The sequence below is a fragment of the Astatotilapia calliptera genome, chromosome 23, assembly GCF_964374335.1.
Source record: "Astatotilapia calliptera chromosome 23, fAstCal68.1, whole genome shotgun sequence".
Classification (NCBI taxonomy): domain Eukaryota; kingdom Metazoa; phylum Chordata; class Actinopteri; order Cichliformes; family Cichlidae; genus Astatotilapia; species Astatotilapia calliptera.
Genome location: NC_137443.1, coordinates 4,414,657 through 4,436,741, shown reverse-complemented (window position 1 = coordinate 4,436,741; position 22,085 = coordinate 4,414,657). Strand labels below are relative to the sequence as shown.

Genomic DNA, 22,085 nt, shown 5'->3' with positions numbered 1-22,085 from the left:
AAAATCCACAGAGCAGAGTTAGGGGGGGAGGCAGAGAAATAGGGAGGCCTTGGTCTGGAGACTTGGTGTATAATATGCTTTTTTAAAAACTGTGTATATGGAAAAGGGCTGCAGTATATGCAGGAGCACATTATCCCTCCCCGCAGTGTGCCAAAGTGTTTAGATATTCCATATTTCATCTGCTTTAATATAAAACCAAAGATGCTATTTAGGGTCCAGTAAAGTGAGGATAGTCACAGTTTAGTGCCTTTTACGTCAGAAAGTTTGGACATCAATAATATTAAAGCACAAGCTAAGTCTACCTCTATCTCCCTGAATCAAATTTAGTCTTAAAAAAGGGTAAATGTATTTAAATATATGCCATGTCTTCCAGAAGGTCTTGACGGGGCTTCCTTTGTACCCGCCGAAGAAGAACGATGAAGAAGATCTCAGTTAATTACATCACGTCACAACTTATGAGACTGAACCCCAAGTTCCCGAGCCTGCTGTCACAGAAAGAGCTGACCAGCACAATCAGGGCTGACCTTCAGAATCCATTAGATTTATGTTGTTTTTCACTGGCACTTTCCTTCTCGCTGGTAATTTCCATATTTATCAGAGCTGATCATAGTTTGACATCCTTTAATTTTTTATTTCCTCCTGGCGAGCTGCGAGAGAATGAGCGGTAATGTGCAGTTAGTGCGGCTCGTGACTTTGGCAGGTGAGAAATATGCTGAGGGAGCTCTTTGATTTGGTAGCGTGGGTATAAATTTTGCCTCCGCTGCCTTCACTCACTCATTGTCAACTCCCCCTCCGCCCCCTGCTCAGCCGCCTCCCTCTCACTGTAGCGTACGCCTGCATTCTCGTTCTCACCTAACTCTTAGATTTTTTTTAGTCATGTTCTGAGCTGTTGTGACAGGCCAGTGGAGCCGTGAAGTTAAAATTAAAGAGATTCGTAATTGAGAAACATAACCTTTCACGTGTAGGCACTCGACCACGTCTCCATGGCGGGATGAAGAATTTACGTCACAAAAACGGCGCCTGATGGATCGCTAACATATGTAGGTGCTGTATTTTGATAGATCACAATTACAGCACTTCACATAAATCACAACAGTGATGTACAAATACAATTATATAATAAGTAGAGTCAATATGATACTAAATTTAATACACTTAAATCAATACTATATATAAAGAAATATACGCATTAAAAAGGCCAAATAAATAACTATGGTTAAACTAGTTGCAGGTAATTGATGTAATCCAATTCAGTTGTATTTATATTGCGCCAAATCAAAGCAACGGTCACTTCAAGGCGCTATATAGCAGATATGAAACCCCAACCACTATGAAGAAGCACTTGGCGACAGTGGGAAGGAAAAACTCCCTTTTAACAGGAAGATGCCTGCAGCAGAAGCAGGCTCAGGGAGGGGCGGCCGTCTGCCACGACCAGCTGGGGTGAATAACAATAGTAACAACAATAATAAAACCACTCGTGACATAATATGTAAAATAATTGTTTACTTTTTCTTCTTCTTTGGGCTGCTCCTGTTAGGGGACAGAATCATCCTCCTTACGTCACACCGACCCCCTGCATGCCTTCCTTCATCATATGTCCAAATCATCTCAACTTTGCCTCTCTAATGGTTTGTCCAAACCCTCCGACATATTCATTTCTAACCAATGCATAATGGAAACATCTCTCATGCTGAAGACGCACCAGCCGTCTCATCCTAACACATGCTTATGTTTCTTATTTCCAGCACTGTGTGGTCATTTGCTATGGCTATGTATATTTTGGTTTGGCAAATTAGCAAACCCCCTCTTTTTTCCCCCCTGCATGTGGCTGATCTGTGAGTGCCAACATGAGACACAGAGGACAAAACTATCCGTGTGTTTATATAGTATCACCATTTTTGGCCATGATTTTGAATTCAACCCAGAATAGTTATGAAATGTTTACTAAATCGGTCAATCAGCTGTCAGTTTTTACAGATATTTGCACTCATTAATCCTTAAGTTAATGAGTTATGGCAAAATATAATGTCACCTGCTGGTTCCAACTTGTCATGTCTATATTATTTGATGATTTATATTTCTTTTATATCAGCTTTGTAATAAAACTATAGTTTCAAAAAAACCATTTTGGCTTGTCAAACAACTGAAGTGAGAGTGATGCTAGTTTGACGTTTCCTACTCTTGAGGAAAAGCATTCATTGGTGGAGGAATGTTCTCTGTTTGTACTTTGATTCCTGAGAACTGTCAGCAAAGACAAACAAAAAGATTTTTCCAGAAAGGCGAATGAGATCATTTGTGACGCCTTGAGAAAGCTACCTTTCTTTCTCTTTCTCTTTTCCTCGTGTCTTCCAAGCTGCTCTTCCAGTCTCGCTCCACAGCCACCCGGCTGCTGATCTCTACTGACACCTTGAGGTCAGGAGACGCTTCTGCACAACTATGCTCGACACTCAAACAAAACTTGACCCTAACCTTTGTGTTACCTTTGTGCGACACACACCTCGGCCCGATTTCCTTTTATGTATAACCTAGCTGTGGTGCTTGTATCCTCCAGGTTCCCTGCGGGTGTCAGTGTGCCTATGGAATAGTGGGACTTAATTTTGTGCTACAGTGCTTGGCTGCGCACAGTCAGATACAGAGGAATGCAGAGATACAGACACATAAACACAACAACTACTTGGGGAGCATTTGTGAGAGCCCTGAGGAGACATAGTCTCACACACACACACGAGCAAACACACGCATACACACAGATACTCACAGAACGATGTGGGATAAACAGTACATCCATTGTAAGCTCCAGGAGCCTGCTGGAAGAGATTGTTTTGATGAAGCAGCAAGGGCACACTAGCACTGAGACTAAATGTAGCATGGCTATGATGGTTGAATTCCCAGACAGTCGAGACCTTGGCAGCTGCCTCCAGTTTGGCTCACAACTTTCTGGGTTCTTGGTTTTACTGTAGGGAAAATGGCTGTGTGCCTTTTTCCCTTTTCTGATTGCAGCTTTGCACTGTACAGTGAGTGTGTGTATCTGAGTGTGTGCGATGGCTGTGCTCTTGGTTCTGGAGCCTACACGGTGGCCCGGGGTCGAGGCCAAAGTAGAATTTGTAAGTGATGGAATTTCACAGACACCGAGCACCCAGCGGCCAGCGAAACCGCAAGCACTCACATTTACAACAAACGCCCTGCCCCGCTCCGCGGAGACTCCTGAATGGCAAAGCCATTTGTCTCTGTGAAGGGCAGAGGGAGGAAAAAGCGAAATAAAATCAGAGGCAGAGTGCTTAAATGGAACAATGCTTTTTTTGTTTATGACTCCAAACTCCTCAGACAGACACGCGTGTGCTCCCACACGCAGAGAAGCACACACTCATTGCTCTGAGGTTAAATTGGAATTAAAGAGAAGGAAAGGTGCATACCCTGTTGCTAATTAGCATTTTCTGTGCTCAGCAGAAGAGGTGGAAGAATCGATAAGATATTAAGTTTGTGTATCGCAATGAAGCTCGCAATCACTTTCATCCATTAGCAACAGCAGATTAGAAGAGAAACACGAGCCAAGAAAACAGCGAAACTTTAACCTTTGTGGTTTGAATGAATAAATCCTGTTTGGCTTTTTTATGTTATTTAGCTTTATGTTGCTTAGTTTTCAATATTAGTAATGCAATCATGCTTGAGATGATTAGAATATAGTCATTCACACTGGTATGAAGAAATATGATGTTGATGTTTAACCTCAAAAGGTTTAGTGGTCCTTGTGTGTGCAAAAATACACCAGTAAAGCGGAAAAGCTCAAGAAAAGTCAAACACATCTGTGCAACAACATCTCCAAGGAGTATGTGTGGAGCGTCGAGCCACAGAGAATTCCTTAGCAAGCCTGAAGTCTTAACTCAAAGAAGACCTCTATCAGGTCACACCTGTTGCAAGCAGAGCCTGACCCTATAGATGTATAATTCACCTTATCTATTGAATATTCTGTGGCGTGTGTTGGTTTGATGATTGATTCATGTGTATCTGGCTGAAAATAGACTGTGAGGTCAGCCTGTGTTTTGACCCAACCTCTCACACCGGACTTTTATGGGTTACATGTATATCTAAGTTTAATACCAACTCTCAATTGTTATTTTGTGTCCGAGAATACATTTTTGGAGTTGCTCTAAAGGTCTGCTAGAATTTTATGCATTAACAGCACCACCTCTTTCTCCCTCTGGTACCCTGTCTTTACCTTTCTTCTCCTCCTCGCCAACTCCTCTCACTACCCCTGTTTAGACCACATGAGTGCAGAACGGGAGAAGAAGCTGGTCTTTCTCACCGCCCGCGTTCACCCCGGAGAGTCTCCCGCCTCGTTTATTTGTCAAGGTAAAGTTTTAATGGGAGGTCATTGATTCAAATGCAGAACCACTCACCTGTGTGCACAGCAGCGTATGTCAGCATGCACTGCACAATGCGGTACGTATACATTTTGCTGTTAGTAACCAGGATGTTTATTGATACTGTTGACTCATGTTTTACATCACTTTTTCAAAAATTCAAAATCATCGTTGCACGCCCTGAAAATGAAATGAAAAAAATGAAGATTTATTTTATAATCCGTGGTTTCTCCAGATGATGTAACGGCTCAAAATCCTTGTTTAAAGATCTTTCGTTTTTTAATTTTTTTTAAACTTTTTATTTCTATTAAAGAGCCCGTTTACCAAATTATCACAAGCCTCAGAAAAACAAATATCAAGAGTACCAAAATGTCTGATCTCCAGCTGAGATTACATTATTATTACATTATACCTCATTAGCCTTTTTCAAACTGGAAAATTCTTTCCAAACATGTTAAATGTAGCACAATCACATTTGCAAAAAAAAGTTGAGACACAGTGTAAAATGTAAACATTTAAATAAAGGTGCAACGTAAACATGTCAAATGTTGGAAATGAGAAATGCTGTTGTTATCATCTCAATGGTCTTGTCTGCTCCTCTTGTTGTATTTTTCATTTCATAAAACACTAAATGCTTCCAGACAGATCTGGACTGCACACAGGCTGCCTGTGCTGTGGATAGAGGCAAAACAAACCATTAAACCAGACTAATTAACAGACTAGCTCATCGTACTAAAAAAAAAGCTCAACATGTGATCAGTAATAACACATCTCTGATATTGTCTGGAAACTATATGTAATGAAAAGGGATGAGCAGTCAGTCCTTTCACACTTACAAAGGAATTATAATTCTGACCTTGCACCTGAGTATAATATGCTTGAAACTTAACAGAAGAGATACCTGAGCCTATATTTCTCTATAACAACTCGAACTATAGTCCTGAAATACAGTGGCGTTGTGGTGTCTTTGCTCCTGAGCTCTGGTAACTCAAAACTAATAAAGCATCTTGAAAAACTAGGAACCTTTGGGAAATTGTCTTTTAGCAAGATTTAATGGCTCTGTTGCTCCTTTCCATCGGCTCAGAGTGGTCAGGTTAGCTCCTGCTGGGTTCCTTTGTTTATAGGTAATGGGACTGAAAAGGAAAGGTAAAGTGTGCTCTATCTATCTATCTATCTATCTATCTATCTATCTATCTATCTATCTATCTATCTATCTATCTATCTATCTATCTATCTATCTATCTATCTATCTATCTATCTATCTATCTATCTATCTATCTATCTATCTATCTATCTATCTATCTATCTATCTATCTATCTATCTATCTATCTATCTATCTATCTATCTCTCTATCTCTCTCAGTGTGCATATGCATTATCATGGATCAGATGAGCTGGCTTTTAGTCCGCCGTGTGTCTGTTTTTCCAGCGCCGTCAGCTCCATTCCATTTGTATCGATTTAGGCTTGACGTCTCCTATTCCTCCCTCGATTCTGATGATGCCCCTCGCTGTCCTTCCTTCTCCTTTTGTTTCTCAAAACTCAATTAACTGCCAGCCTGCCTTTGGTTTTCTTTTCAAGTCTATTTTCCTCCGTGTGTGTGCCTGTGTTTCATAGGTGTGATTGACTTCCTGGTGAGCCACCACCCTGTTGCTCAGATCCTGAGAGATCATGTGATCTTCAAGATAGTCCCCATGCTAAATCCCGACGGAGTCTACCTGGGCAATTACAGGTACACAAATGTGCATGTTTTAATTCTTAATTTTAAACCGTCCCTACACTAAGTAGAACTCACACATTACATGGTTTTGTATCACACTCTGTGGGGTTATATCCTCTTAACTCCACCTTTAGAGAGCTTAATGAATTCATATAGCTCACAGCAGTGCATTTGTTAGAAGATAGTATTTGGCTGTAGGGCTGTTCTCTTTGCCAGTCTCTCTGTCCATCCTCTCCTCCACTCTGTCTTTAACACTGCTGCTGCAGCTCTGTGGGCATCCTCCTCTCCTCTGTTTTCCTCTCCTCTCATTCCCTTCTTCATAATTGCCTTTTACTTAATAGGCTCAGCCCTCAGAATACTAATGCTCACCAAGATATGCAACACACTCCCACTGTGTTTGTGAACGCCATCTAGTGGTGGTGCCTTGCCCCTGTCCCCAAAATACATGTGCAGGGATTCTTTAGTTGCTTCCCACAGTGACAATCTCAGTAATACCATTCAGTGCGACTGGTGATGGTTCAGGCTATTGTCATTGGCTTGTTTTTGCACTGAGTGGTGATAACCAGCATATTGACAGTAGGTGAATAGTTATAGTCCTCATCCGTGGACACAGACACACAGAACGCATACACAGAAACCACACAGCTACCTCAGCAGGACACAGTGGAGAGCAGACTGAAATGGATACATGCAGAGCAAATAATCAATTGCAGTTAACCTGGGATGAGTATTTTGTTCATGGCTGGCTGCGTTGCTCAGTTGCCCTGCAGTATCAGTAACTCCTGTGTCATTATCACTGGCTTTAGCAAATGTCAAAGATCGACATGTCACAAAGCACAGCAGATTAGGGCGCATATTTAGATGTAAGCATCCCATTATGGCAATTTGACACTCCTGGTAACACTATAAGGTTGGGCGCCACAGCAGCCTAATGTTTGGGGCACGTGCCACATCATCCGTGGTTCAGCTGCCGGTCAGCCGGACTTTGATTACAAGTTCAGGCACTTCCCTCATTCCCAGTCTGCTTCTAATGCGTCTACTGTTTCTTACCAATAATGCATCATGTGTATTTGTTGCAAGGATTTTTTTCCTCTCTTCAAACACTTGCCGAGCTGAATCGAGTAAGAATTTGTGGCCTACATTTTTCTGTCCTGAATCAATCTCAGTTTACTATGTAGGGCATCATATTTAGCAGCTGCCCTTTTATTAGAGGATTTGAATTTCGAGTGTGCAATAAATGCTAGTATACTCGTAGTAGAAAGATAGCCATCGTGACGCCACCCACTGGTTACAGAGCCCTCAAGCTGAGCGTTGGTGTTTTGCAACCATACAGTGAAACCGAGGACACCACAAGCTGATTGGCTAATGAATTGTGACTGATAAATAGTTAGTTAGAGAATGCACTTTACGATCCTCCTTTATAACTTTAATAGTTTTATTCAGTAAAAAGTGAAAAAGCCCTTAAAGTCATCAGAAATGTATTTACTGAGGTCACAGAGGCAAGGAGTCGAGGGCTGTTTTGTGTACAGTCAAAACCTATTTGCAAACAGTGAAGTCGCCCCCTGCTGTCCATTAAAAAGAATGCATGTTTACACATTTTACAATTTACACTGATGCTGCTTCCATCTTTTATTCCGTGTTTGTATATTTGGAGCTTTTTACAAAGAAACCAAAGTGCTGAAAAAAAGAAAAAAGATGACAATTTACAAACCTGATATCCTGAATGTTTTAAAGAAATTACTCAGTCATTTAAGTAAGGAAGTGATTTCAGGCACAGGGATGCTTTTTTTTTTTATATCATTTTTATAACGTGGCAGTCTCAGCATGTGATACTAAAACCATCTTTTAATTAGTGAAGAACTGTATAAAAAAGACAAGAGGTCACTTTTAAACTTAAGCTTTGAGCAAGTGCAACTTTGCACCGTTTGTGGCCACAAGGTGCCTTTAGTCATTTGTAAGGCAAACCGCATTTGATTTTCCATTATCTGTGTGTGTGTGTGTGTGTGTGTGTGTGTGTGTGTGTGTGTGTGTGTGTGTGTGTGTGTGTGTGTGTGTGTGTGTGTGTGTGTGTGTGTGCGTGCACGCGCATGCTTGTGTGTACAGGTGTTCTCTGATGGGCTTCGACCTGAATCGACACTGGCAGGATCCCTCTCCGTGGGCCCACCCCACACTGCACGCTGTGAAACAACTCATAGTGCAGATGAACCAAGACCCGGTGAGTGTGTTTTCACACACACACACACATGCACGCGAACAGACACAGTCCTCTGTTATGTGCTCAACATTCCTTCTCCACAGTAGCGTCTACTGAGCCCAAGAACAGTTTTCTTTCTCCCTGCTTGGTTCAGCATGTTTCTCCAGTCTGTGTTTAGGGTGTGTGCGCTGGGGAGCATGAGGAGGCCAGTCAGCACCTCTAGAATGTCAGCTAGGCTCTCCTGGCCATTCAAAACATATTACTGAAGCAAGACTGTGTGCTTTCAGTCTTTAAATCTACTGTAACTTTTTCCTTCTCTACTTTGAGACTTTCAGTTGGAGGAACGCTACACAGGGAGGCTAGGGATTTTTCATCTTTGTTCCTGATGTTAATTATAAGCAGAGCGGCAGGTTGGTGGGATTACTGAAGGTCAGCGTGTGTCCTGGGAATACTCTGCCCTTTTGTACACTCCTCTAATCCTGATAAGAGAGGGAGCAGGCTGGGGCGGGATGCAGGGCAGGCCAGAGATGGGGTGAGGCGCGGGGCTGGCATCGGGCAGATTAACCTTTTCCCTCGACGCTGACACGCTGATCGATAGACTCTGTCATGGCAGGGTGATCCACTCATGCCTGTCATTCACACACACTCACACACATACTCACACATACTCGCCTGAGCAAACAGACACAGAATGTACACAAACAAACAGCCACAAAACTGCAGCACTGCTTAGAAACATGGATGAGTGAATGTAATGTGTTTTCATCCTGAAACGCGCGTTCTTATTCTCTGTCAGATGCATTTCGTTTTTAAAAAGATACTATACCGAGTCTTTTTCAGCACATTTGCACACATTCATTCTCAAGCAGATACAATTAATGGAAGATTGTTTTACAATAAAATATGCTAATTGTAGCAGTACTGCTGGGTAAATGAAGAGCCCAGTCGATATCACAGAATTAGACCATATGTTTCCCGAGTCCACTCCTGCGGGTCAGAAGACTTGAATTCCTTCTCCTTTTCTATTGATAACCATCCACCAGCACTTGTCGTGCTGTAGCCCCCTTCTCCCCGATGATTGCCTTCAGTCTTGCAGAGTTAATTTGGAAGCTTGGGCAACCTCTCCTGTTCTGTCTCTCTTTCGCCACAGCCAGTTAATCCCATCAGACACACTACTCATGTCTGGGGCTCCCAGATGCCAGTTTCGATGCCAACTCTGCAGCCAGGAGGCCCTGTGCTGCTGCCCTCCATTCATGCTCGTCTCACTCAGCGGGCATAGAGTCTAATGAGGCTACCATGGTTGGAGGGCTCTGCTGGAGGACTCCATTAACAGGAGAGCAGCAGCAGCCACAGCAGAACAGTTGGGCTAAGCTAGCATACTGTATGTGGTCCATTTACTAGCTGGTAACTCTGCGTGGTTATTTGTTTAAAATACAAAAGCTAGAATAAGCTTGAAGACCTGGGAATCTGGATTATTCATAACACTACCAAACAATTAAGCATTGATAACACTTAAACCATATTAAGGAAGCAGTTGAGAGACTGTTGAATTAATCAGTGACTGTTTGAGCCGCCGCTAAAGGAGCAATCGCTAAAATATAACTGATTGCCCCTCTTAACATTACACAATCTTTGCTTGCTGTAAAGTATAAATTAAACATAAATATCCTGACCCACGCTCGCCCGTTCTGTAGAATATTCATCATCGTATAGCTTTAAAATATCCAACTGGCACATTAGGCACTGCAGTACAGTTCCCCCAAATTCAGCACGTCAGTCAAACAGGTGGGTGGCAGCTTTCAGGGACTGCAGAGTCACAGCAAGTAAACTAAAAACAGTTTGAACAGCAGCCCCGGTTTGCCATTTTAATGTCGCTGCTTCATGTTAGCTGTCTAAAAAGGTGTTAAGAGTGCAGGTTTTCATAATGATGCCTTCACAGGGCAATTGCAGTAATGTTAACAGTGTCTGCTGGCTACAGATGACCTTTTAAATGGTAACGAGTTTTCCAACTCATAACAACAAACTCCAACATCAAAATTCAAAGAACTTAGGTTTGCTGGAATTGCAGCTTCAACTTTTGACATGACATGAGAACATATAGTGAGCCCTATGAAAAAGAAGTATTCCATTACCATAGGACTTGAGGTAAGGCGCAACCAAGCGCTGCTAATGCTCTTGATTAAGTGATCAGCAGAGAGTGTAAGCACCGCGATAAAACCAGGAGTTTTAGCAGTTTGCAGGTCTGGAGTATTCAAGTGTGTGTTAACATAAACCCAGGACTAGACATCACAGTAAAGCTATATCAGACTCTACAGGCTTCAGGCTTCAGTTAGCATGTTAAATGTTAAGTTTTAATGTTTAGAAAGATTGCCAGGAAAAAGCTCTTAAAAAACAACAACAAAAAAAAAACCATGTGCAGCTTAGCTTTAGAAAGTTGCATCTGAACAAATCACAAGAACTCCTTCGTATGGACCTGACCAAACTGTAGATATTTGGAGATAATGCACAGCGATTAAGAGCAAAAAGCAAACACAGCATGTCAGCACGAACACCTAATACCAGCTGTCAAGCACGGTGGTGGAGGAATGGTGGACCCAGGCATCTTAAAGACATAGAGTCAGCCGTGAACACCTCTCTATACCAAAATATTCAAGTCAAATGTGCATCTGGCATTCAGTGTCAGATGTATGCTGCCATGCAATATGAAAAAGTTCCCAAACACAGCAGCAGATCTACAACAGAATGGCTAAAAAAGCAACTAATGAAGGTGTTGCAACGGTGCAGTCAAACCCAGGCCCAAACGAAATACTGTGACACGATGACTTACTTACAGAACTTACAGAAAAAAATTCCCTAAGATTTTTTTTTAGACAGACTTTTTTCTCTTTTTTTTCTTTTGAAATGGCAGCAGATACATGTAAGTCGACTTTTGTTTTGTTTTTTCTGTGTGCACATCTCTGTTTGCATTTTGCCTAATTTGGGTGGTTTGCTAATACAGCTCTAACATCATGTAGATAATTTGTTGACCTCTTCTTATATTCAAAAGTCCAATATGTGTCTCAAACCTGGATTTCAAGATCAAATCCAGATATGCCAGCGGCAATAAGTCACCACTTCAGGGCGTAGTTTATCATAAACAGTTTATGCATTTAAATGAGCATCATGACATAAAAAGTAACGATTAGCCAATAAATGTTGCGATGGAAGATCGAAATGTCGTGTAACAAGTTAACAGTTCTATCTCATCTCAGGTTGAAGTTGCTGTGAGCCATTATGAACATAAATCTGACCCCAAGGCCGTGTCACCACGACTTCTTTACTTCTTTAAACACCCACATTTCTATGCATAAGGCATCATAATTCAAAGTCACAAAGGAGCCTACCAGCATTCAGCTTCAAACTCCATCTACCGTTCTTGAGACGCATACCTTAGTCACTCCAAAGTGATTCCCAGTCATTGTGAATGCAGCAACACTTGCTTTCTGTTGGTAAAATAACTTCCTTGTTCTGTTCAGGCAATGACTTCAATAACTGTAAGGAGCTTTCCAGACAAGTGCCATTTAAAATCAAAGCTTGTAGCAGAAGCAATATACACTGCATTACCACTGATGGCTGAAAACTTTTATTTGACTAATATTTATGGAGAAATTCAACACTTTTCGGAGCGCACCCGTGTTTATGCAGAATCTGACCTAAACAAGAACTGATGTTTTGAAAATCAGAGACTTAGGTCCCATCAACCAGCTCACAGTTTCTGGTAACTGTTTTTATTGATCTATAAATGCAGAAAAACTGAACAGCAACAGTTTGGCGGGAGGGAAATAAATTAATTGCACCCAAAGAAATAGTGCCCGCATAAAAATGATGATTAAATATTCCTCCTGTGGAGGAAACTAAATCAAAGTGTACAGGTGTTTGCAGATATAGCGAAGCAGTGAATGTTTCATTTTAAAATAATCTATTCATCAAACATAAACAAATACACTGTTTACCCCAGTTTGTAATTCCTCAGCATTTAAAAAACAACTAATGGTTGTCAGCCGATTTTTTCTGTATGATCTCCAGGAGATGTGTGTTTACTGACATCATTTTTACTATGCTCCAGTCACAGAAAACAGTGCTTGGAGACAGCAGCACCAACACAATTTGAAGCTGCTTCGAAGACGGGGACCAGGTCTGCGATTGCTCGCAGTCACTTATCACTTAAAGACAATTACAGTAGCATGCAGTAAAAGATTCAATTCATTCAATTTTATTTATATAGCGCCAAATCACAACAACAGTTGCCTCAGGGTGCTTTATATTGTACAGTAGATCGTACAACAATAGATACAGAGAAAAACCCAACAATCATATGACCCCTTATGAGCAAGCACTTTGGCGACAGTGGGAAGGAAAAACTCCCTTTTAACAGGAAGAAACCTCCAGCAGAACCAGGCTCAGGAAGGGGCGGGGCCATCTGCTGCAAACATTTGGGGATGGAGTCTGCTATCACTTTGCAATTAAATGGGATCAAGTTGACAATTTTTATGCATTTTTTTTGCAATACCCCAGTGATGAACTTTTGTCAAGAACAGAAATATCTTCCCAAAATACAGGCAGAGTTGCTGAAGGATGGCAATTTAGCTGCAAAATGACATGCATACTCACCAACCTCGGCTTCATATAGGAATATAAGGAGAGCTGACTTCCCTATTGCAAAAACACACATTACACACGACTGACTCAAATTAACTGTTATAAACGAGATGGTTATTATTTGAAAACGTTCACTAATCTGTCTGAGAGTGACTGCAGACAGTCCCAGTCAGACCACAGTTATTTGGAGACAGGTTGCCTTGCACCAGGCGACTTGTGCAATCGCATAACGAGTAATGTGGTTGCCTCCATGTTAAGGGTGTTGCACGGTCAACCTCTGGGCGACCGGTTGTTTACTGCAGCTGTTAGCAACAGGTATTAGCAACCACTGATTTTTCGTTGTTTCAAGGAGGTTGCTGTTTAATTTTCGCTCTAGTGTGACTGAGCCATTTGTGACCAAGAAATGTAGGCAACATCTCGACCCTGCACGTGACTAATGTTACTCTGTATATTATATCAAACAGTGTAAGAGTGTGAACTATATTCAAGATTTGAGGTATTTTTCCAGCGCTATTTGCGTGCTCAATTGGCTTAAGTAGATAAAATGTAACCTTTCTGTAAGGAGCCAGTTGCTTGTTGATATTAGAAGCTAGCGTTGCACACTGAGGCTCTATTCACACATTGGCAATAAAAATGTGACACATTATTTTCAGTTAATTTGTTGACAGGTGATTAATTAGAAACCAATCTCTCTCTCCATTGTAGAGGATTGTAATAAGATAGTTTAGCTTTCTGCCCAAAGGTTCTCAAAGGCTTTGCTCAGTTTTTTTTTTTTTTTTTTGGTTTGGTTGTTGTTGTTTTGTTTTTTTTAGTTCAGTATTGATTTAAATTACTGCCTGAGATTTTAAATGTCACTACTGATCACACTGAGAATCAGACACCTGCACTTCTTTGGCGCACTTTACACGATTGAATCAAAATAAGTCTCACCAGATTCCTGAAGTAAAATCAAAGGGATGAGGTCTCACAAGCTGGATGTACCTGACTGGTTGTTACTGGGGTAAAACTCAAACCTTACATCAGTAAATTTAAGCCAACAATAAACGTCGATCATAATCACTCCAAAAAGTGCACGTCGTCCTTCACTGTCATCACCGCTGTGCTCTTGTTTATGCTGCTTTGCTAATTTCAAACTGTCTCGCTGGGCATAATGATGGAGTTTCACACAGTGCAGTGGAGACAGTGTGGATCTTTTGTGTGCTCGCCGTGTCTTTGGGAAGTGCCCTTTATTGTAGCACAGGGAATATTGTTGCCAATTAATCAGTCAAAGACTCCCATTTGTTTTAGGAGTTTGTGTGGTTAATATTTATAAGGTAGCAGGAAAGAGGTCCCTACTTAGACGCGGAGAGTGTACTCAATTGCCTGTTTTATTTTCCATCCATCCATCCATTTTCTTCCGCTTATCCGGGGCCGGGTCGTGGGGGCAGCAGCCCAAGCAGAGAAGCCCAGACCTCCCTCCCCCCAGCCACCTATCCAGCTTATCCGGGGAAACACCAAGGCGTTCCCAGGCCAGCCGAGAGATGTAATCTCTCCAGCGTTTCCTGGGTCTGCCCCGGGGCCTCCTCCCGGTTGGACATGCCCAGAAAACGTCGCCCAGGAGGCACCCAGGAGGCATCCTTGTCAGATGCTCGAACCACCTCAACTGGCTCCTTTCGATGTGGAGGAGCAGCGGCTCTACTCTGAGCCCCTCCCGAATGGCCGAACTTCTCACCCTATCTCTAAGGGAGAGGCCAGCCACCCTTCAGAGGAAACCCATTTCCACCGCCTGTATTTGTGATCTCGTTATTTCGGTCACTACCCACAGCTTGTAACCATAGGTGAGGGTAGGGGTGTAGATCGACCAGTAGACCGGTACAGCGTCCACATCACTGCAGCCGCTGCACCAATCCGTCTGTTGATCTCTCGCTCCCTTCTCCCATCACTCATGAACAAGACCCCGAGATACTTAAACTCCTCCACTTGGGGCAGGGTCTCGTCCCTGACCCGGAGTGGGCACTCCACCCTTTACCTACTCTGGGCAAAGGGTGGAGTGAGACCTGTTTTATTTTTATTTTTTCAAAGTTCACTTGGCATCAGCTTGAAACGTGCGTACATAGGTGGAGGACTGTAGTGTGGTGGGGTGCCAGGAGCCTCGGGTTCACCCTCTGGTGATAAAATTTGCATCGCTCAAACACAAGCAAACCCTCGCATACTCGTGGGTGCAGAATGTGTAGGACCACATTAAGATGCTCATTTTGTATTCTTATAATAGTGTAAGGGTTTGTTCCTATTAAAGCCACAGGAGCAGATGATGAGCTGGTGATACATCACTGCTTCCAGTCGTAATTGTTCATATGCATCTGTGCGTGTGTGTTTTGTGTTTTTTGACGTAGTAAATGTAATCGAGTAAAGCCCATGTGCGAATGAGACCTAAGCATTTGCTTATAAGCTGCTTGTAAACTTTCCTTCCATCCATCTCAAGGCATATTTGCTCAGACTGTTTCAGAAAATTCCATCATTTACCATCTGCAGCTGAACATTGGTCAGCAGGGAAAATGGCTGAAAGAGTCAGTGATGCAAGGAGCTATAATCTGTTCCCAAGCTACCCTGTTGTTTGTTTTGAAAATAGAGAAATGGAGAGGGAGGGGGGGAAAGAGAAGAGACCAAAGAAACAAATGGACCCATCTCCTTCCTAAAGCGTTGCTTTTCCAGCTCATTTATCAAAAGCAGGAGAAGAATTCTTTTTGATTGGCTGATTACCAGAAGCATTCATCACTGGCCGATGTATCCCCACCAATCTGACGTTGCCATTTTGGATAATTTGTTAAGGATGACAAAGAGGTCATTGTTGCTTTGGCTTATTTTTGACCTTTTTAATATTAGAAAATTAATTTTCTCCCCGAAACAAACGTATTAGGTCCTGTCACAGCATCCAGATTGATTTTGCACCTTGAAATCCTCCCTAATGCCCTACTTCTTCTACACTGACTGCTCCACACTCTCTTTTTCCACATCTGTCTCTTTTGTTCAACGGTCAGAATCGCCTTATGTGTGAAGTTAGCGACCTGTGTGTGCGGTTTGCACATCTATTTGTCTTTTTCTTCGCCTCTCTGTCTTCTCCCTCCCCTCTCTCTGTGTGTGTTAAAACGTCCTCTGGTGTCAGCCAACCATTTCTGATCCATTTCTGAGATTTACGGCCAATTTTTCCCAATCATCCCTGCGTCGTTTCTATTCCTCCAACATCCCACTCTTTATTCTCCCTCCGTTGGAAGCTGAATTGTCTGCTTTTCACAGGAAGATACAGATGAAGCTCTCATACTCTGGCGATTTTTATGCGATTTTTCGCAACTTAGTTCAAAGGATTTTACCTTATCTTAATTTTTAACATAATATTTCAGATTATTTTTTCTGCGGCTCCCCTCTTGCTCTCTTTTCTTATCACATTTTCCTCTCTGTACCTATTACGCTCCTTTGCTTCCCCTTCCTGTGCTTTCCTGGCAAGCCCTCCCAACAGATGTGACAGCTTATGTGACACTAAAAGGGCTGAAGCAGAGAGCTGCCTGTGCCCGTTCAGCCTGATTACAAGTCACCTCTGTGTTCATAAACAGACAAATACCACCATCAATTTGAGAGCATGATGCAGACTGAGAGGGCGAAGGAGAGAGAAGAAAATCAGATAGATGGAGACAGACGGTGGCAGAGTTTTGTGTCATTTACTCTCATCCATGAAGCAGGTCATGCCATCTGCCATGTTCTGTCACTTCTACATCATTAGTGGGTCACTAACCATGTGCCCCTGTGACCTGAATCAGCTCCTCTAACTAATGAAATAAGGGTTAGACTTTTACACTGTTTAAGTGTCATTATGTTGAATCCTTTCATGCGGGAAACTTTCCCCGGCAAGAATATTTAACGCTAACTTGGTTCCATAATAGAACAGTGCCTTCTTCATAGAAAATATGCTGTTAGGAATTGATTTTGCCACCTGACTTGGGTTTGGAAGTGACCATTTTCTGGAAAGACCTATCAAGTAAACTGGTTTATTCGATAAGGTCCTGTGTTGGAATCCAGGATCTAGCTGACCCCGTGTCTGCGTGGTTTCTCTCTCGTTCACAGTTGAAAGACATGTAGTTTGTGGGGTTAGGTTAGCTGATGATTCGACATCGCCCATAGGTCTGAATGGTTGTCTGTGTTAACCCTGTGGCAGACTGACCATCTTTCCAGACTTCCCTCGCTTGGATAAGCGGAAAAGAATGGATGGGTGGACGTATCCAGATATATGTAAGCACAGGAGGCCTCTACATTTTGAAGAAGTATGCAATACACCGCAAACAGAGACTGCTGGTGATTGTTTCCTATAGTGGTTTTTTGAAACATCTCTCATTGGTTTGTGGACCCCATTTTACATAAAACAGACGCAGCCAATAGGTGTTTCTAGATGACACCTAGCAGAAAGTTAGCAGTCTGGTCAGAATCCAACTAACAATCAAAGTATCCAAGCTCCTGATAAATCCGCGGTTTGTTTAAATCTCTGAAGATGGAAATTAGGCTTCAGTCACAGAGGCCTAGAGGTTGGTTGTTGACCCCCTAGCAACCTCCAGGAAAAATGTGTATTCCTAGACCATTTGAGGAAAGGTTGCTGGAGGCTGCTGGCTGTCATTGAGTGAAATTGGTGGCAAAGAAGATGCTGCATCACAGATCTCCTCGTGATTGCTAGCAGATTACAGCGGCTGTCTGTAGCCTGCATGGAGGATGCCGACTTGTCAACACTTGCAAACTTCCTTACAAGTGGTGGTGAAAATGCCGCACAAGTCAGAACCAGAGACGTGATGCCTTCAAACTGAGCTGTGGCTTTTGAAAAAAGCTGGTTGCAGCGCTAAGACTCAACTTTTACTTTGAAAGCAAATCATCTGTTTCTGCTCAGAGAGCGATTAGCATCTTCCATCCAAACTACAGGCAACTCGGCAATCTGTTATCAACAAGACCAATCTCAAAGAGGTTTTCAGTGCTGTGCTACATACTCGTTTGTGACCAATTTCTCACAGCGACAACTACTAGCAACTTGCTAACGGTTTGGCTAGAACAAAATCTTTTTTTGCACCATTTTATTTAAGGTATTTATTTCACTCGCTGGGCCCACGTCCTCATTTGAGGCTTGACAGGGTTTTAGTAGGTAAAGGTGAATGGCTTGGACATGAACTGTGGTTTGGGGAAGGCCTCGAAGGGGACTGGCAGCGGCTCCCGGGCCTGGCAGATCCCCATGTACTAAGTAGAAGTGAAGACGTTAAAGAATTGAAAATGGGAGGGAGGAAACGAGAACAAACAGCTTGTAGAACTGGGGGAACATATATAGATGAGAACCGGGAGGAGCGTGTTTGGAGGCGTGGTCCTGCTCCTGAAATTCAGATACTTTATCTCCAGTTGCTTGCATCACGCTTACTTGTGCTGTATAGTTTAACAGGAGGAGTGGCTTCTGTTGGAGCCAGACTCAGGTCTCTTCTTTAGCTTTATTTTTCCGCCCCTGAGCTCACGTTTAAAGTCCCTTCATTGTTTTTGAATGAATCAGCTGTGAACTTGTCAAAGGGGCTAGCAACGTCCCTTTCTTTGTAACTGCCAGTGCTTCATATACTGCCATATTGCAGACAGAAAAATGCACAACAGTCCTCCCACAGGTGTTATACTGGATAATTAATGTGGGATAAAATGCATTATGCTAGTAGACTTAACTTTTTTTCTCCTGAACAAGCAGCAGTTCCCCTTCTCCCCAAAAGGTATGCTGCTGATGCCAAGAGCTTTATTCAGGAGCTTGTAATCCTGCTTCAATCAGCTCCTTTTTCCTTTCCGTGTAAAGATAAGCCCAGCATTTACGGCCCTCATCGCACCCCCGCACCCTGCTCTAATTAATATGCAGCAGATAAGTACTTGTCTGACAAAATTCATTCATTTGACCTTCTAGGTTTTACACTAAACTGTTTTCCGCCACTGCAAGTTCACCGCAAGTTGAGAGTTCCCTGGAGTTTCTGCGGCTTTTGTTTCTCTCTGAGAGGTTTCATTTGGACACTCGCTCACTCTCTGTTTCTCTCTCTCGCACTCTCAAATTGTCTTCTGACTTTCTTTCAGTAGTCTCTGTTTCTTAATTGCCCCTAATTGCTTAATTACAATTTCAAATGAACAATTTTGGAGGTCAGAGCGGGTTGTTAATTGAAGCATCAATCACACTGGTGGGGCCTTCAGAACCGTCTCAGTTTGATTGGCAGGGCATTAGCTGAACATTGTATTAAGCATGGACATGACATTGTGGGGGTGCCATGGCTGTTACTGCCTCTTTTTTAGTGTCCTTCACAATATAGTGCGAAGGAGACCTTTGTAGCATGTGGCAACCATGTGGGTTTAGATTAGAGCATTGAAATGATAGAACTGAAGGTGATAGATCAATAGACAAGATAACTAACTCCCCCTGCTAACTAACAAACAGAAAGACAGACAAACAGAACCGATTACAGCTTCCTTCCTTTTGGGGAGAATAATATGTACACTATAAATCTAAGGAAAACAACGGCATGAAGGTATAATACAAAAATATGTGTGGGATCATATGCCTGACAGGTGTGTTCACCTGTCACAGAATGAAGAGTTATTACACAGCTTTATAGCGCTTATAGATTTATCAGGATTATCTGGTTGTCTCACTTTGTGAACATGAATATGTGAGTCAGGTAACTCAACTTCTCTCTTTACAGTGTTCCTGAAGCTCAGCTTTTTCTTCCATGAGTCTGTGGGCTCGCTTTCAGTCTCCAGAATAAATTGGCAAAAGGAATCTAGAAAAGGCAGTCAGTATACTTTGTGTACTTTGGGGCATGGTTTGTTTTTTACTCTAAAATTAAGTTGCTGCAGATTAATAATCTCTACATGCATTACGTTATGTTGTTGAGGTCATGGGGGGAAAGGAGCCATCGCAGCTAGAGTGAGCCAATTCATCGCAAGGTTAACACACAGAAACGGACATCAATCCACACCCATGTCGATGTTTATACAGCCAGCTGTCAGATAAACTAACGTGTATGTGTTTGGGGTTTGGGAAGAGGCAGGATAACAATAACCCAACAACATTTAAGATGAATTCTTAGTTGATAAGATATTATTTTGTCTTCTGGCCTCAAGAGACATTGCCTAGAGTCAGCTGGCAGGCTGTTCACAGTGTTATTTATAATAGTTTTTGCATTTCTACATACATTTGATTAAAGTGTACACACACCTAAGGCTCACTGTTATTCCACACAGCCATGTAACACCCGTTTAACCTCTAATCTGCACCCAATCTACCATTTACCTGCTTGCCCGCCCTCCTCCAATCTAGCCGTTTCTACCTTCTCCTCCTCTTATTCCTCTCACTCCTCCCCCTCCACATATGGGGAGAGCCAGGAGATTATTAGGCTGGTTTCCCCGGCTTTGCCTGGCACACCTTGAGCTTCCTTTCCTGCTCTCTCCCTTTCTGTACTTTCTCCATCTTCCTCCTGATTTGCTTTTGAATTCTTTGCCCTCGCTCTTTTATTTTTACCTTTTATTTTACTTTAAACATACATATGCATGTACATATACTTAATACACGTCTCCCTCCGCCTCCCTCCCACCACCACCACCGCTGCTCAGTTGGCTGCATTTACCTTCGTTCCATCTTGCTCTTTTTTTTGTTTGTTTTGTTTTTCTCTTGTTTCTCCCTTCCTCTCCCCACGCTCCCCCTACCCCACCCAACCCTACCCTCTCCTGCTGCTGTTCCTCTCCTCTGGGGCTCCATCCATCAGGTTGTCGGGGGCTGCTAGCGGCCGACTCCCAGCCACCATATTTCACCGCCAGCCAGCCAAGCAGCTGACAGCACAGCCACCGCCAGGAAATTGCTTTGGCTGTGAGCGGAATTTCAAACACAGGCACACTGCGTCGCTTGGGCCGCCCAAGCACTGCTTCCCTCTCTCTCTCTCTAGTCTCTCTCCTGCCAATCTCCCTACACACATCTCTATGTCTCTCTCTATCTCTTTCTGTCTTTCTCTCATTTTCGCCCTCTCTCTGTTCATCTTTATATACTTATTCTCTCCTTTTCTCTCTCTTTCCACCCCCATCTCTGTGCTTTTCTGTTTTCCCACCGCTGCCCGACTGTCTCTCCACACTAACTCACACATACGCACAGCCATGCGCATTGTTTTCCTTATATGCCTTTTGTCCATCTTTGCTGTTCCCTTCTCCTTTTGGGTTTTCCTACCTCCATCCTTCCCTTCTTCGACCCCTCATTCACTCCATACCCTCTTCTCTCCTTTTCCATCCTTTCATTCTTCCATCCCTCCTCCTCTTTACGACCCACGGGGGAACAAGGTGTGGTAGGGAATCGTTAATGAGCCGAGTGGGAAGGAGGGAGGGGAAGAGATAAAGAAGGAAAAGAAGCAGAATGAAAGGATAAAAGTAGGAAAAGGGGAACAATGTGATAAGATAGAGGAGGGAGAGAGGAGGGATGGCGCTGGCGGGTGTTGCTCTGGAGTTAAGGGTCTGGAGGTGTGTGTGTGTGGGGGTGGGGGGGGGGGGGTTGTGTGAGGGCTTGTGTGCTTGCCCTTGTCAGAACCAGTGTAAGACTGCTGAAGTGAGAAGGTTTTAGCCAAGTGAGGTCATATTTGCCAGTCCTCTCACCACACCTTGTTTCGCTTTAGGATTCCAGTTCAGGAATTATAATCTCAGTGTGAGATAAAAGCAGGTCTGTGTTTATTTTGAATTGTATATAGTTAAATTACGCAGCATGTTGTCATTTATTGAGAGAAATGCAAAAACCAGATAAACCGCTACTGCCAGATAATACTATAAATACTACCATCCACATTTTGAGTGATGCTTTGACAATTAGTGTGTACTAGTGTGTCTTAATAACTTGAAATGGCACAAGAAAGAAAATCTGCAAGTCAGTCACAGCTGTAGAAAACAAAGGTTTGAATGTGGAAAGAAGAAAAAATCGAATACTTTTACAATAATTATATACTTTAATGTTTCCAGGAGCCATCTAACTATTGTTCTCAGTTTGTAGACAATCACACCCATTAGCAGTGCTTTCAGAAATAGAGTGAATTTACTCTTTGTGTCACACTCAATTATTTTTCTGTGTGAACTTCATGTTGTCACGTGTTTTAATTAAACGCCATTTGAATTAGTGTGACTGCA

General features: G+C 42.7%; 1 protein-coding gene across 4 annotated transcripts in view; it reads left to right on the top strand.

Moving 5' to 3' along the window:
* The window catches only part of agbl4 (AGBL carboxypeptidase 4), a 359,648-nt gene that overhangs the window by 318,183 nt on the left and 19,380 nt on the right, over positions 1-22,085 (top strand). For all 4 annotated transcript variants that reach the window (XM_026157910.2, XM_080297524.1, XM_080297521.1 and 1 more), the window contains 3 exons: positions 4,261-4,350; positions 5,977-6,091; positions 8,183-8,294. In XM_026157910.2, the coding sequence (XP_026013695.1) occupies positions 4,261-4,350; positions 5,977-6,091; positions 8,183-8,294 (317 nt within the window). The remainder of the gene's footprint in view (positions 1-4,260; positions 4,351-5,976; positions 6,092-8,182; positions 8,295-22,085) is intronic.